The 13,594-nt window shown below is 42.7% G+C and overlaps 1 protein-coding gene across 2 annotated transcripts in view; it reads left to right on the top strand.

Annotated features, from left to right (window-relative positions):
* The window catches only part of THADA (THADA armadillo repeat containing), a 345,314-nt gene that overhangs the window by 300,548 nt on the left and 31,172 nt on the right, over positions 1–13,594 (top strand). For both annotated transcript variants that reach the window (XM_067565060.1, XM_067565061.1), the window contains exons 35-36: positions 4,383–4,527; positions 9,394–9,525. In XM_067565060.1, coding sequence (XP_067421161.1) covers positions 4,383–4,527; positions 9,394–9,525 — 277 coding nt within the window. The remainder of the gene's footprint in view (positions 1–4,382; positions 4,528–9,393; positions 9,526–13,594) is intronic.

The following is a 13,594-nucleotide window of genomic DNA, read 5'->3' as shown; positions in this document are numbered from 1 at the left end:
AGGGCAATAAGAAGCTGGAATTGTTTGGGAGAAAGGTTTATTCCATGGCAAGCCTGCAGTTCAGGATTGCCAACCATCAGGCCCTCCTGGGCAGGTATAATTTCAACCTGTGGAATTCCCTCAGGTGGTTCGCTGAGGCCCTGCCCCTGGACCTGGCTGTAGACTTTAGCGCCATCTTGGAGGAATGAACCACGGTAGCTAGGTCAGCGTTCCAGCCGTTCTGTGCCGCTGCTGACTCGGCAGGCAAGGCCATAGCCTCCACCATCTGTATGAGAAGGTGCTCGTGGCTGCAATCCTCGGGCCTGTCCCAGGAGGTGCAGAAGTCTATTCAGGACCTTCCTTTTGATGGGTCGGCCCTATTCTCAAACCAGACCGATGCGAAGTTGCATGGTCTGAAGGACTCCAGGGCAACGCTTTGCTCCCTAGGCCTGTACATGCCCCAGTTTTCCAGGCATCAGTCACAGCCCCAGGTGCAGCAGCAGCCATGGCCTCCTCCCAGGCCTTTTCGACCCTATAGGTATAGGGATAGGAATAGGGGGTTTAGAAGGAGAAACCGGCCCCCGAGCTTGTCCTCAGCTTGTCCCCAGGAGGTCGGGAAGCAGAGGGAACAATTTTGATGGTGCGCCCGAAGGTGACGCCCCGACTGCTCTCCTGGATCGCCCCTTTATAAATGGCGAATGGGCAAAGATCCCTTTGGACCATTGGGTCCTAGGGATAGTCTCAGGGGGCTATGCCCTACAGTTTACATCCACCCCCCCCCAACAACCTTCCCCCTCTGTCCCTCTTCAGGGACCCCTCTCATGAGCAACTCCTCTTGCAGGAGGTGGACACTCTCCTCAACACAGGAGCGGTGGAAATGGTCCCTCAGAGCAGAAGGGGGAAGAGGTTCTATTTGAGGTACTTCATCATCCCCAAGGCGAAGGGGGGTCTGAGACCCATATTAGACCTGCGTTGTCTAAACAAATATGTCAAACGACTCAGGTTTCGCATGGTCTCTCTAGCCTCCATAATCCCTTCCCTGGATCCAGGAGACTGGTATGCTGCCCTCGATCTCAAGGACGCATACTTTCATGTGTCTATCTTCCCCAGCCACAGGTGTTTTCTCCGTTTCACGGTTGCTTGCTCCCACTACCAGTTTACAGCCCTACCCTTTGGCCTATCCTCGGCTCCAAGCGTGTTCGCCAAGTGCATGGCAGTAGTGGCTACCCACCTGAGACGAAAGGGTGTGCAAATTTTCCCGTATCTAGACGATTGGCTTATCAGGGACAGGTCCAGGTCCCAAGTGCAGGAGAGCGTGACCCTCACTTGCTCCACATTCAGCAGGCTGGGACTACTCATAAACAAGCAGAAGTCCACACTAACCCCAATGCAATGTATAGAATTCATTGGGGATACCCTAGATGCTTCCCAAGCCAGAGCCTTCCTGCCTCAGCCACGTTTCGAGGCGATGGTCTCTATCATCTCCCAGCTGCACCGCTGCCCCACGACAACCACCAGGCACTGCCTACAGCTGTTAGGCCACATGGTGGCCTGCACGTACGTAGTGAGACTAGCTCGCCTGAGGCTCAGGCCACTTCAGGCATGGTTAGTCTTGGTATATGTGCTGAGCAGACATCCATTGGACTGGATGGTCACAGTTCCCCCATCCATCTTAGCCTCCCTAAACTGGTGGCGGACGCCCAGGGCAGTGATGAAGCACTTTCCGTTCAGGGAACTGGTCCCGTCGGTCACCCTAATTTCCAACGCTTCAGACATAGGATGGGGAGCCCAGATCAGCGTCAACCTAGGCACCCAGGGGCTCAGGTTGGGGGAGGAGAGGCGCCTGCACATCAACATGAAGGAGCTAAGGGCCATTCGACTAGCATGCAGTGTGTTCCTCTGATTCCTGAAAGGCAGAGTGGTACAGGTGCTGACGGACAGCACCACAACCATGTTTTACATAAACAGGCAGGGGAGAGCACGCTCCTCGGCCCTCTGCGAGGAAGCTATCCGTCTGTGGGACTTTGCCATGAGGCACAATTTCCACTTGACTGCCTCTCACTTCCCGGGAGTGAGGAACGATGAGGCGGACCGCCTCAGCAGGTTGTTTCCACCCCACCACGACTGGTCGTTGCACCCAGAGGTGGTGGCTATGATCTTCCAGAAGGGGGGCGTTCCCCAACTGGATCTATTCGCGTCGACCTGGAACGCGAAGTGCCCAAGGTTCTGCTCTCTGCGGGGTCGATTTCCTACGCGTTCCTCATGGACTGGACAAGGACCCTCATGTATGCGTTTCCACCCATTCCACTCCTGCCCAAGGTCCTGCTGAAAATAAAGAGGGACAGGGCGGACACTATTCTCATCACTCCAGCTTCACTGGGACAGCACTGGTTCAGCATGCTGCTGGACCTTTCAATTCCTCCATCCCTGGAGTTCCAGAGGTGGCACGACCTTCTGTTCCAGGACCATGGTCGCCTGTTGTACCTGGACTCCCTGCACCTCATGGCCGGGAGGCTCTGTGGCTGACGGAGGGCGAGAGAGCCTGCTCGGTGCAGGTCCAACAAGTCCTGCTTGGCAGCAGGAAGCCTTCTACACAGGTCATGTATCGGGCTAAATGGAAATGGTTTACCTGTTGGGCGGAGTCCCAGGGTATTCCGCCCAACCTCTCGCCAATACAGTCGATCCTGGAGTACCTGCTACAGCTAAAGCTCCAGGGTCTGGCGCTGGCCTCGCTGAAGGTTCACCTGGCAGCCATTTCGGCCTTCCATCAGCCGCTCGAGGGGAGATCGCTGTTCTCCCATCCCATGTCAGTCATGTTCCTCAAGGAGGTGGAGAGGCTTTATCCGCAGGTCTGTGACCCGGTGCCTCCCTGGGATCTCAGCCTGGTCCTCTCAGGACTCACGGGGCCCCCCTTTGAACCCATGGCTTCATGCCCCCTGCTCATGCTTTCATGAAAGGTAGCCTTCCTGGTAGCCATTACTTCAGCTAGGAGGGTCTCCAATATTAGGGCCTTGATCTCGGAGCCCCCTTATACAGTATTCTATAAGGATAAGTTGCAGTTGAGGCCGCATCTTGCCTTCCTGCCCAATGTGGTTTCCCAATTTCATTGTAATCAAGATATTTTTCTCCCTGTGCTTTTTCCCAAACTGCACAGTTCGGAGGAGGAGAGGAGATGACATTCGCTGGATGTGAGACGAGCCCTGGCCTTCTACATCGAGCGTACAAAGCCATTCCGGAAATGGACACAGCTCTTCGTTGCAGTGGCTGACCGGATGAAAGGCTCATCTATCTCCACCCAGAGCATCTCCTCGTGGATTACATCGTGCATCAAGTTCTGCTATGAGCAGGCGAACATGCCGCTTCTGGGAACCATCACAGTGCACTCAACCAGAGCTGAAGTCTCGTCTACAGCCTTCCTGGAGAGAGTACCCCTGCAGGACATCTGCAAAGCTGCCACCTGGTTGTCGGTGCATACCTTCACGTCCCACTATGCCATCGTTCAGCAGGCGAGAGAGGACGGGGGATTCAGCAGAGCGGTGCTGAGGGCACCTCACTGGTAACTCCTGCCCACCTCCAAAAATATTGCTTGTTAGTCACCTATAGTGGAATGGACATGAGCAAGCACTCGAAGAAGAAAACAAGGTTACTTACCAGTAACTGATGTTCTTCGAGATGTGTTGCTCATTTCCATTCCACAACCCACCCCCCGTCCCCGCTGCCGGAGTTGGCAGAAAGAAGGGACTAAGGGGGCAGAGGGCTGGCAGCGCCTCATATACCCTACGGGATCTGCTAAGGGGAAAAAGGTTCCAGGAACCATGCACGGAGGCATGCACACACACCCCTATAGTGGAATGGACATGAGCAACACATCTCAAAGAATATCAGTTACTGGTAAGTAACCTTGTTTTTCTAATTTTTTGTATTCTCTTAGCTTGAAAAATGGCAGAATGTAAATTTTGAAATATAAAATGAGTGTGTAAACCTCATTTCACAGATTTGTTTGCCAAGTTTAAACCTGGAATATATTGTTACAATGAAGTTTATGAACCTTGGAAAAAGGATTTTATAGTGGAAATGCTGACACAACCCTACCTATAGCAATGCTAACAAGAGTTTTTGTAATAATCAGTGTAACTCATGGGAGGTTTACAACTGTTACCTATATATGGAGTCTTTTATATTCATTACTAAAGCATGATAAGAGTGATTTGCACCTGTTTAAGTATGAATTTTTTTTTTATTTGATTTGCATTTTATGGCTGTTTGTTCATTATTGTGTATGTGCTGGGAGGACTTGTGCTGTTGCTTTAGAAAAGAGTTAATTTAACAGTTCATAGGTTAGTGTGATTCAGAACCAGCTCTAAACTGTACTACTGATTTCACATGCATTTCTGTGCTTTCAGGTTATGGAATCAGAAATGAGACGGTGGGTTCAGTTAGTAACTTCTTGTTGTGGTGATGAGCAAGAAACAGATATACGACTGGCAGCCGCAGAAGTCCTCAGAAGTGTCACACCACTTTTCCTGACCAATCAGAAACTTATCCTTGGTGAATAAATTTCTAGGATTAAGCACTATATTCTCACGGCAGAGACTAGAATAGATGAAACTGAACAACGCATGATGTTTTATATATTGAATATGTTTTAATCATATCAGTCAGTTATTAAAGGGTGTCATGTACTTTAAATTAACTCTTTCAATACTGGAGGAGTTAATTGCATGTTTCAGTTTATTGAACTAATGTGGAACAACAATTTACTAGAGGGCTCTTTATTGTAGCAGAAAAGACATAACAAGATCCAATGGCTGAAAGTTGAAACTGGAAAAAATCGATTAACTATCGGCACATCTTACAAAGAGATGAATTTTCCATTACTTGAAATGTTGAAATGAAAATTGGATGTCTTTTTGAAAAATATGCTGTAGTTCAACCACAAGCTATTGCTCTCAAAGCAGGAATTACAAGATGAAGTTCTATGGTTTGTGTTAATCAGGAAATCTAGGGATGGAATTCTGGCCCACTGAAGTCAATAGTAAGATTTCCATTGATTTCATTGGATCAGGATTGCACTCTAGGAATCTGTGATCATGGAGAGGCCTGCAACGTCAGCCATTCCGTTGCTGTTTTATTTATCTAGTTATATTAAACTCGCTGAAAAAGTTTTGAGCTCACAAATTAGTGCATGAACATCCCTAAAAACATTTTTGCTTTTGCCCCATTTTTGATTCCTGCTATAAATATACTGTTATTACCATGTAGAAAGAGAGAAGAGATTGAATGATTAGCCCATTGGTTAGGGCGTTTACCGGCGGGGGGACATACAGGTTCCCGTTCCTGCTCTAGTCTCCCTGAATATTTATACAAAATAGAACAGCTCCAATGGGGGAGATTGAGAGAGGCCTACCCCACAATAATATCCCATAGCCCAGGGGTTAGGGTACTCCCCTGCAATACAGAAGACACAAGTTCAAATCACTACTCTAAATCAGGCAGAGTAGGGACTTAAACCTGGATCTCCCACATTTCCTGGGAGTGATTATAGTACATGGTTAAAAGGCAGAGGCTGTTTTGTGAATGCGTCCTAAGTCCCCTTGTGAATTTAGCCCCCATCCCAAAAAAAAATGTTGGACAAAAATATTTTGTGAGTTTTCAAATCGTTTTGGTTGACCCAAAACTACATATTTCAGCAAATAAACTATTCATCAAAATTTTTTTGCCAAGCTCTAGTAAAGGATGTAGAAAATAGATATTGTTTATCCATTCAGTATTAGTCTGTCATCTAAAAGCTATCATCCCTGATCTTGTATCTACCACAGGATGGCAGGAATATACAGTGGAGATTGTATTGGATTGGCATGGCTTCAAAGTTATAAATAAATGGTGGGGAGGGAGTGAAGTTACTGCTTACAAAAAAAGGTGCCACGACAGTCCTGGAAACTGATATTGTTTAGTTATACACAAAACAGGTGCAGTGCAAATTTTCTTTCACAAACCAACCAAGCCATCTAGGGGTGAGAAGTGAATCTTATCTCCATGCCCAGGCTTTCTTTAACCTTTGTGCCTAGATTTTCAGCAGTGCTGCCAACTGTGATGATGGTGGTAGTGAGATTTTTGTGCTCTGAACACAGGTGTCCTCAGAACCAGACCTAACCCGTCAACTCCTTTACTCAGATCACAAAGCAGCCTTCAGATAGTAGCTGTTTTCATTTACTCCTGAAATGGATTTGAATAAATGATTCTTAGTTGAAACGCCATATCCCATTGCTACTAGCGTATTGACTCCTGTTCTTTGCTCCTTGCCTCTCTAGCCCCTGCTTTATTGTACACCTTCTTAAAATCTTCTTTTATTTGTTTATCCTGGTACAGCCCCACCCCCCTGCTCATAAGCTTTTAAGTTACTTACACTGCATCTGTGTAGTTATGTATATAGGGGATGGGGAAAAGAAATTCCACCCCTGGCCATCTCAAGCGATCAGTTTGGACCCTCAACATCAGGTTTAATTACCTATGAGGGCATCCTAGCTAGTTGTAGTAAGTGTCATCTCTTGTGTTGGCCTAAATGGAAACTTTTAGACTCTGGCTGTCGAATTGCATAACATAACATACAATATAGTAAAATAATGTGAGAGGTGGATGTGGGGTTTGATCAGATAATAAACAAACTCACTCAACCCATTAAGAACATCTGTAGAGCGTATGTATTCCATATGTTCGATAACATACAGAGTCTTTGAAAGCTTACCTTTGATGTAATGCCAACTTTGCATTGACCTATATAGATTTTGAAGGTAAATTAATTTTGAAAGAAAGTGTCAATAGAAATTAACATATTGATTGCTTCATATATATAATATAATATAATTATCATATATAAAAAGTACACACATGGACACACAGAATTACAAACTGACCGGTTTACCACACACCTCGTTTGGAATCAGAATTATGGAATCAGACAGCAGCAGTGACAAAAAGACAAAAAAAAAAAAAAAGGCAAATACAGCACAGTACAGTACTCTGTTAAATGTAAACTTACAAAAAAAAATAAAGGGAAAGTTTAAAAAGGGATTTGACAAGGTAAGGAAACTGTTTCTGTGCTTGTTTCATTTAAATTAAGATGGTTAAAAGCAGCATTTTTCTTCTGCATAGTATAGTTTCAAAGTTGTGTTAAGTCAATGTTCAGTTAACTTTTGAAAGAACAACCATAGTGTTTTGTTCAGAGTTACGAACAACCTCCATTCCCAAGGTGTTTGTAACTCTGAGGTTCTACTGTATCTTGTCTTCTGAGATGTCAGGAGAGCCATAAATGAGTCAATAAACTATCTGTTTGGAAACATGTTTGTTAAATGATATTGATACCATTTAGCTAGGCTAAACCTATGCTAATCCTTTAGTACCAGGTAAATGCAGCATTTACATATTTTGCCTTAGATTATTACATTTGGAAATCTTGACTCCTGGAACCAAAGTTAGAGTCAGTAATAAGACAGATGTTATCACTAATATAAAATGAGGGAGATTTGGGTGTTTGAATGATTGGTACTGGAATATTGAGGTTTTCATCTCTGTCACTGGTTTGAATTGGGCTGAAGTTAGCAATGATCAAAATTTTCTTATCTGGTGTCTGTTAAGTGGCACTGTGAAATGAGTCAATAATTCCAGTCCTTTTCTGGCAGACATGTGTTCCACTTTAAAACCAAAATTGGCTTTAATTGATAGGACTATCAACTGGGGTGCCAAACAGGGCAAAGACTGAAGGGTCGGTAGTCTGACCTAGCCTTTCTCCCCAAGAAGAGGGACCATGCAGGCCAGAGTTAAGATAGGAGGAGGAACTGTTCATCGTGCATGTTTTCTAGAGAGCTGGCAGTCTGGCATCTTTCACAAATGCTAAATGTATCACACAGAAAAATGATACCAAGTAAAGGGCCTGATTCTGCTGTCAGTTACACTGGTTTAAATCAGGAGCCACTCTCTTGAAGATTGTGGATCTATGGTTTTGTAAAAAGTGTAAAGGAGAGGTTTGCGTTTTATATCTGGCATGATATACCTGATTCTACTATCAAATTGTTCAATGGCTGATGTTTTAAGATAAAAGTTTTTTTAAAATGCTACTATTATACAACTTCAGCCAACCAGAGAAATAAATTCAAAAAGAAAATGTTTCCTAGCGGGGAAGAGATCAAAGTACTCAAAGGAATGATTTGGACTTTCCTCTCTGCCTTTACTTAATATAGCCTGAGGAGTTAGGAAAAGAAGCTTTTCCAGAGAGTCCATTTTCAGGTTTGCCACATCTCTTTTGGGAACACTGTAAGAATTTTTTTACACGGGGAAATTGGTTAGCATAGTTATAGCAGAATAATTATTCCGCTATTACTATTCTGGTGTGACTCCCTTCTGTAGAAACTATTCCAGAATAAAAGTGCCTTTATTCTGGAGTTATTAAAGTGGAGTAATTAGTCTGGAATAGAGTGTCCATGTATGTGTATGAGGGGGGAGCTATACTGGAATAGCAATAGTAGAATAATTATTCTGCTACAGTATGACAGCCAATTTCCCCAAGTAGACAAGCCCTAAGAATCTCCCACTGTGTCCAAGCAATAACATGGGCTTAACTCTCCACATAAACCTCCATCACAAATCTCTGAGGGAGACTCTGACAGAAAAGTGCTTTCCCCTACAGCAGTGTGGCAGAAAATAAACCTAGGTAACCATTTCATTGCTCCCCAATTTCCAGAGTGTAATCTGTGGTATGGCATAGTTAGCAGCCAGTCACTTTTTCAAGAGAAGTCCTACTAGAGATTCTCCTTATCAGTGATATTCACAATCTAAGCAGTAAATTAAGCTGAGGTGCTCCAGAGAGCAATACCATCAAGCAAGCTTTCTTAATACAACCCCTTAGCTTCAACCCAAACCCTAGACACCTCCCGACAGAACCTCCAGCCAAAAGTCACTACTTCAAGGACTTGCTGGATCCTCACCCACACATCATCAGCACTCTACTAATGCCCAGCAAGAATTTCACACTCATAGGAACTGCTGAAATTTCAGAGCATTAGTCGTTACCTAAGACTCGAGTATCTCAGCATTGGTCTGATATTGAGGATGGTCCTCCCTCTCACCTGCTCTCCATTCTGGAACCAGACAGGGCCAACCACCAAGATGGTGATAAAAGAGAAGAAGACATGGGAAAAAATAGGTTAGCTGCTCAGATTTAACATTCTATAGCAAACAGCATTCTGACTACATTGCCACAAATCGTCTTCCTTTCTTCCCCCTTCCCCTTTTTTCTATTTTAAAGTTTCACCAAAATTTGTAATATTTAGCTGTGGAAATAAATATTTCTATAACTTTTTTTTTTTTAACCTGAAAGAAGCAAAATTCTAAAATCCTTGCCTCTTTGTAAATATTCAGGTCTCTCCAGTACACTTGCCATGTGGAAATGTGTAGTTCTGCTGTTGCAGAGTGAAGAACTGATAATAAGGAATACAGCTGCTGATGTCATAAGGGTGGCCCAGTCTCAAAGCAATATCAGTAAAAAAACAGGTATAGTATGCTGATTTTTCTGCATGGTCAGTTACGTAGGTTTAATGCCCACATTTTTTATCTATTTATTTATTACATTTCTTGGTATAATGTGAATTTAGTTATGTGGTTATTTAGAAAAGACTGCTATAGTACTTAGCTTGATGGTTCTTCCCGTTGACTGCTGCCAAATTTCACCGGCAATGTAGACCGGGCCTAAGTAATTTTGGAAATTCTGGTCCACTTACAATTTAATATAACTGGACATAAGGAATGGAAGAGGCTACTTAGACCCTAGGGCAGTACAGCAAAAAGACTGTAAAATAAGGAGGCAGGGGACTGGGAAACAATACTTCTGGGTTCTATTCCTATCTTAGCTACTGATTCACTGGTGGGACCTTGGGAAGTCCCTGTGGCGGGTCCAGTCAAGAGCCCCCTCTTGGTCACTTCCCAAACTGCTGAGAAGGGAACCAGCTACTGAATTCCCGGGTGTTTTAAGCACATAGAGTTTGAATGGAGCCCAGCCACTGCCGCTGTCTTAGGGCCTCTGGACAAATTTGTGGAGTGCAGATCTTTTATTTGACACCCTTGCCTGAGAGCTGTGACCATGAGGCCCCCTGGTCCACCCTCAACTAGTGCTGACACCTTCAGACTTTCCCTGTAACTTCCACATACCCTATCGCAGAGGTTTCCTCACCAATCCAAGAGTATTCATTAGACTGGGGCCAGAGTCATCTGGGGCCATCCCCTTCTTCTCTTCTGTCCCATGCTTTCTATGTGCATGTCTGAGTCTTCCTTCTGCGTTTCCTTTTTAAACTCCTCCTTTGTTGTATCTGTCCCTTCATCCTGCTGCTGCTAACTTTCCACTCTCTCCATTTCCCCTCCCCCTGCAGACAAATAGGAACCATCTTCTCCCAAGGCCAGCAAACCTTGTTAACATGTCTGTTGTCTGGTCAAAGCACAAATCATTAAAGTTAAGTACTCTCCATTGTCTCTAGGACTGGGTATATGCTAGGTTCTGTCAGCCCATGATGGATATACATAGATGGGTAATCCACAATACAGCAATTTTATTAGCAACCAGAATTAGTAAATTGTACATACGTTCCTCAGATCATCACAGTCCCTTGTTCTCTGTCTCTCAGTTTATTCATTTGTACTGTGTATATTAATTTGTTTTAAAAAGCCTGAAGACTATTGTAAGCTTTAACTATTCCATAGAACTTGCATGGTATTTCTTACATTATTTTGTTTCTTTGGCATCATATTTTACAATGGAAATAAAAGTACTTGAGCGTGGAAGTTTAATTTCTGCATAGATCAGAATGAGAAATGGGTGGCAAGCATTCTGTTTTCATACATTTTGTAATTTTCAGTTCCTGCAATGAAAGCTTTTAAAGCTTAATTTTAAACCTTGTAATTTTTCTTCCTCTCCAAGAACACTAGTTAACGTGGATGATTAGGGCTTCTTATATTTTCAGTTTAAAGAGATGTTTTGTTTTGTTTAGTTTAGCAAGCCTTGCTCCAGCCCTAAAACCCATTGTATTCTATATATACTGCCTCCTAAAGATTGATATAGCTGCCATGCTTAGCATCTCCTGCTGGGCCTGTAAGACATATAAGTGGTGTCATCTTGCCAGTAGAGGCCTAAATGGAAAGCTTGTTAACAGGAATTCCCATTTATTAGTTTATTTATTTATTCCCATTTATTAATGCTGTGTGGCTATCTGCCATGATTGTACCTAAGTCACTATACTGAAATTCCTCTTCTTTATTAATTTCCTGATGGCCCTAAGTATGACTGTTTAGTGCTGGCAATGCCCACCATCTCTATCTTCTTTTTTGTGAACAACATTAGTACCAGCATTTTGCACAAGCACCTGCTCTGAGTTTACTTCTTTTGTGGACATATTTAAACACTCTGTGAAGAGGCAGTGCTGGAACTCTCTAGCAGAACAGCTGTCCTTTAATGTTTGATTAATGTAATGTATCCAAGGAGGCTGTTAATGGCATGATAACTGTTCCTGAAGGCTTGTATAAGGCTCAGACTGGTCCTGCTTTTCCCTACCAAAGAATACAGTAGTGGGGAATGTGTGTCTCTGTATGTATTAAGATAGATCTAGTCTGAACTTTGACTCTGCTTCTACTAGATGAGATATTTGAAATTTGAGTCTACGTATTAGTAGCAAATTATGAGGTTGGTTTGGGATGTTCATATAACAGTTAAGGTGCACTTTGCCATATTTTCTGCCACATTAGTGAGGTCTGAGTTACCCCAAATGTGTGTGGCAGATGTAGACCATGAGTATCTCTTGTGGGTTGTGCAGTATGCTTGTAGTTAATGAGATCAGAGGTAAATGATCCTACTATATGTTTCAGTATGGTTTTACTCCCAGTAACAACTACAACCTTACATGGTTCTTTGACATATTAAATGACCTCCATGAAGAACAAGTGTATTATAATTTAGTACTATACACCAATGGTTTTTAACCTTTTTTCATTTGCTGACCTCTAAAAAATTTCAAATGGAGGTGCGGACCTCTTTAGAAATTCAGCCTGTGGTCTGTGGACCCCTACCATAAAGTCTTAGACTGAAAACTAACTGAACAAAATTCATCTATAAATATTGTACATCATTTGACTCAGCGTGAGAAAGGGCGCCGAAGTGTGGGCTTCTATGATAACAGCAACACTTATGAGTTTTGACCTGTAGGTGGGTGGGGAATCTTCACATACTTTTGATTGATCAGAAAAATGGAATGCCTTCTCTGGGATCTGAAACTTTATTTTCATAAAAACAGCGAGAGTCCTGTGGCACCTTAAAGAGTAACAAATTTATTTGGGCATAAGCTTTTCATAGTCACCTTTTGTGGACACCTTAGAGACTTAGACAAAGTCTGCAGATCAGAAGTTGAAAACCACTGCTATACACTAGCGTTTTTGATGATTGCAATGATCAGCTCCACCTGCTGGCTAATCCATGTAGCTGCATATCAGAGTCCTGGGTAAGATGGCAGTGGGCTTTGCAGGAGAGACAAATTAATAAGGATAATAGAAAGCAGATACCAACATGATAGTGGTGTGCAAATAAAACTTTTATCCCTTGTGGATTGGAAGGAAGAGTGCACAGAAGAGCATCTTTTCTGAGAGAGACATCTGAGAGATGATAAAGCCAAAACCACATTTCTTCTTTTTTAAACACTAGTATTACTTTCCAGTATTGTCAGTAGACTGAAGTTAATTTTTTATATATTCTAATTTATATTGAAAAGACTGAGTTAATTTTATTGCAAAATCTGATTCAGATGCAGATGGCTGCTTCCATTTTTCTGAGCAAGTCATGCCACATGGAAACCAAACTGTCTTATTAGCAGCAAGATTAATTATTGTTTTGTTTGCCCAAAATGGAAACTTGTCAGGTAGTTAAGTCTTACTAATGACCTAACTGTTATGAAACCACTCAATGACTAAAGTTATTGTATGTATACTGACTTTGTTATTGCTTCCTCATGCATTGAGGTGTAAACTTCTGTGGGATTGTTTTATTGCTTTTAGTGTGAGGGAGGACACAGGAAGTATTGTTTTCAGAGTAAATGTAGAATAGTTTCTTTGAAATCTAATTAAATTAGTGACCCATGGCTGTGTAATGTCTAGACCCATTGACAGCAGCATTGCTCATCCCAGAGTTTACTCCTTAATAGAAAGAAGATGATTTAAATCAATGAAAAGGGACCTTCCTTCCTATACTCATGGTCACTTTCTTGAATATCCTGATATGTTCAGGTAATTCAATGCTAGAATGAAAGCTGCATCTATTAATGTATCATTTTCAGTTTGGATTTCTTGTTTACAAAGGAAGAAATGTCTTAAGTAAGGATGTGGGCTTGCTGAGATTAGAAAAAGTTCACCTGTTTAGATAAATCATTTTATAATGGTTCTGATTAAATGCTTTCAGTCCTTTAATGTAGATGCCTTTAAATGGGTTATTCCTTATATTGGTAAATTTAAGACCCATTTAAAGGTATCTACATTAGGAGCTAGAACCAGATTAATTAGATTGATTTAAAATTGGTTTAGTTAAATTGGA

This window comes from Emydura macquarii, unplaced genomic scaffold, assembly GCF_026122565.2.
Source record: "Emydura macquarii macquarii isolate MOO-44397 ecotype Brisbane River unplaced genomic scaffold, CSIRO-AGI_Emac_v2 contig_2676, whole genome shotgun sequence".
In the NCBI taxonomy this organism is placed as follows: domain Eukaryota; kingdom Metazoa; phylum Chordata; order Testudines; family Chelidae; genus Emydura; species Emydura macquarii.
This window is presented reverse-complemented; position numbering and strand designations above follow the sequence as displayed.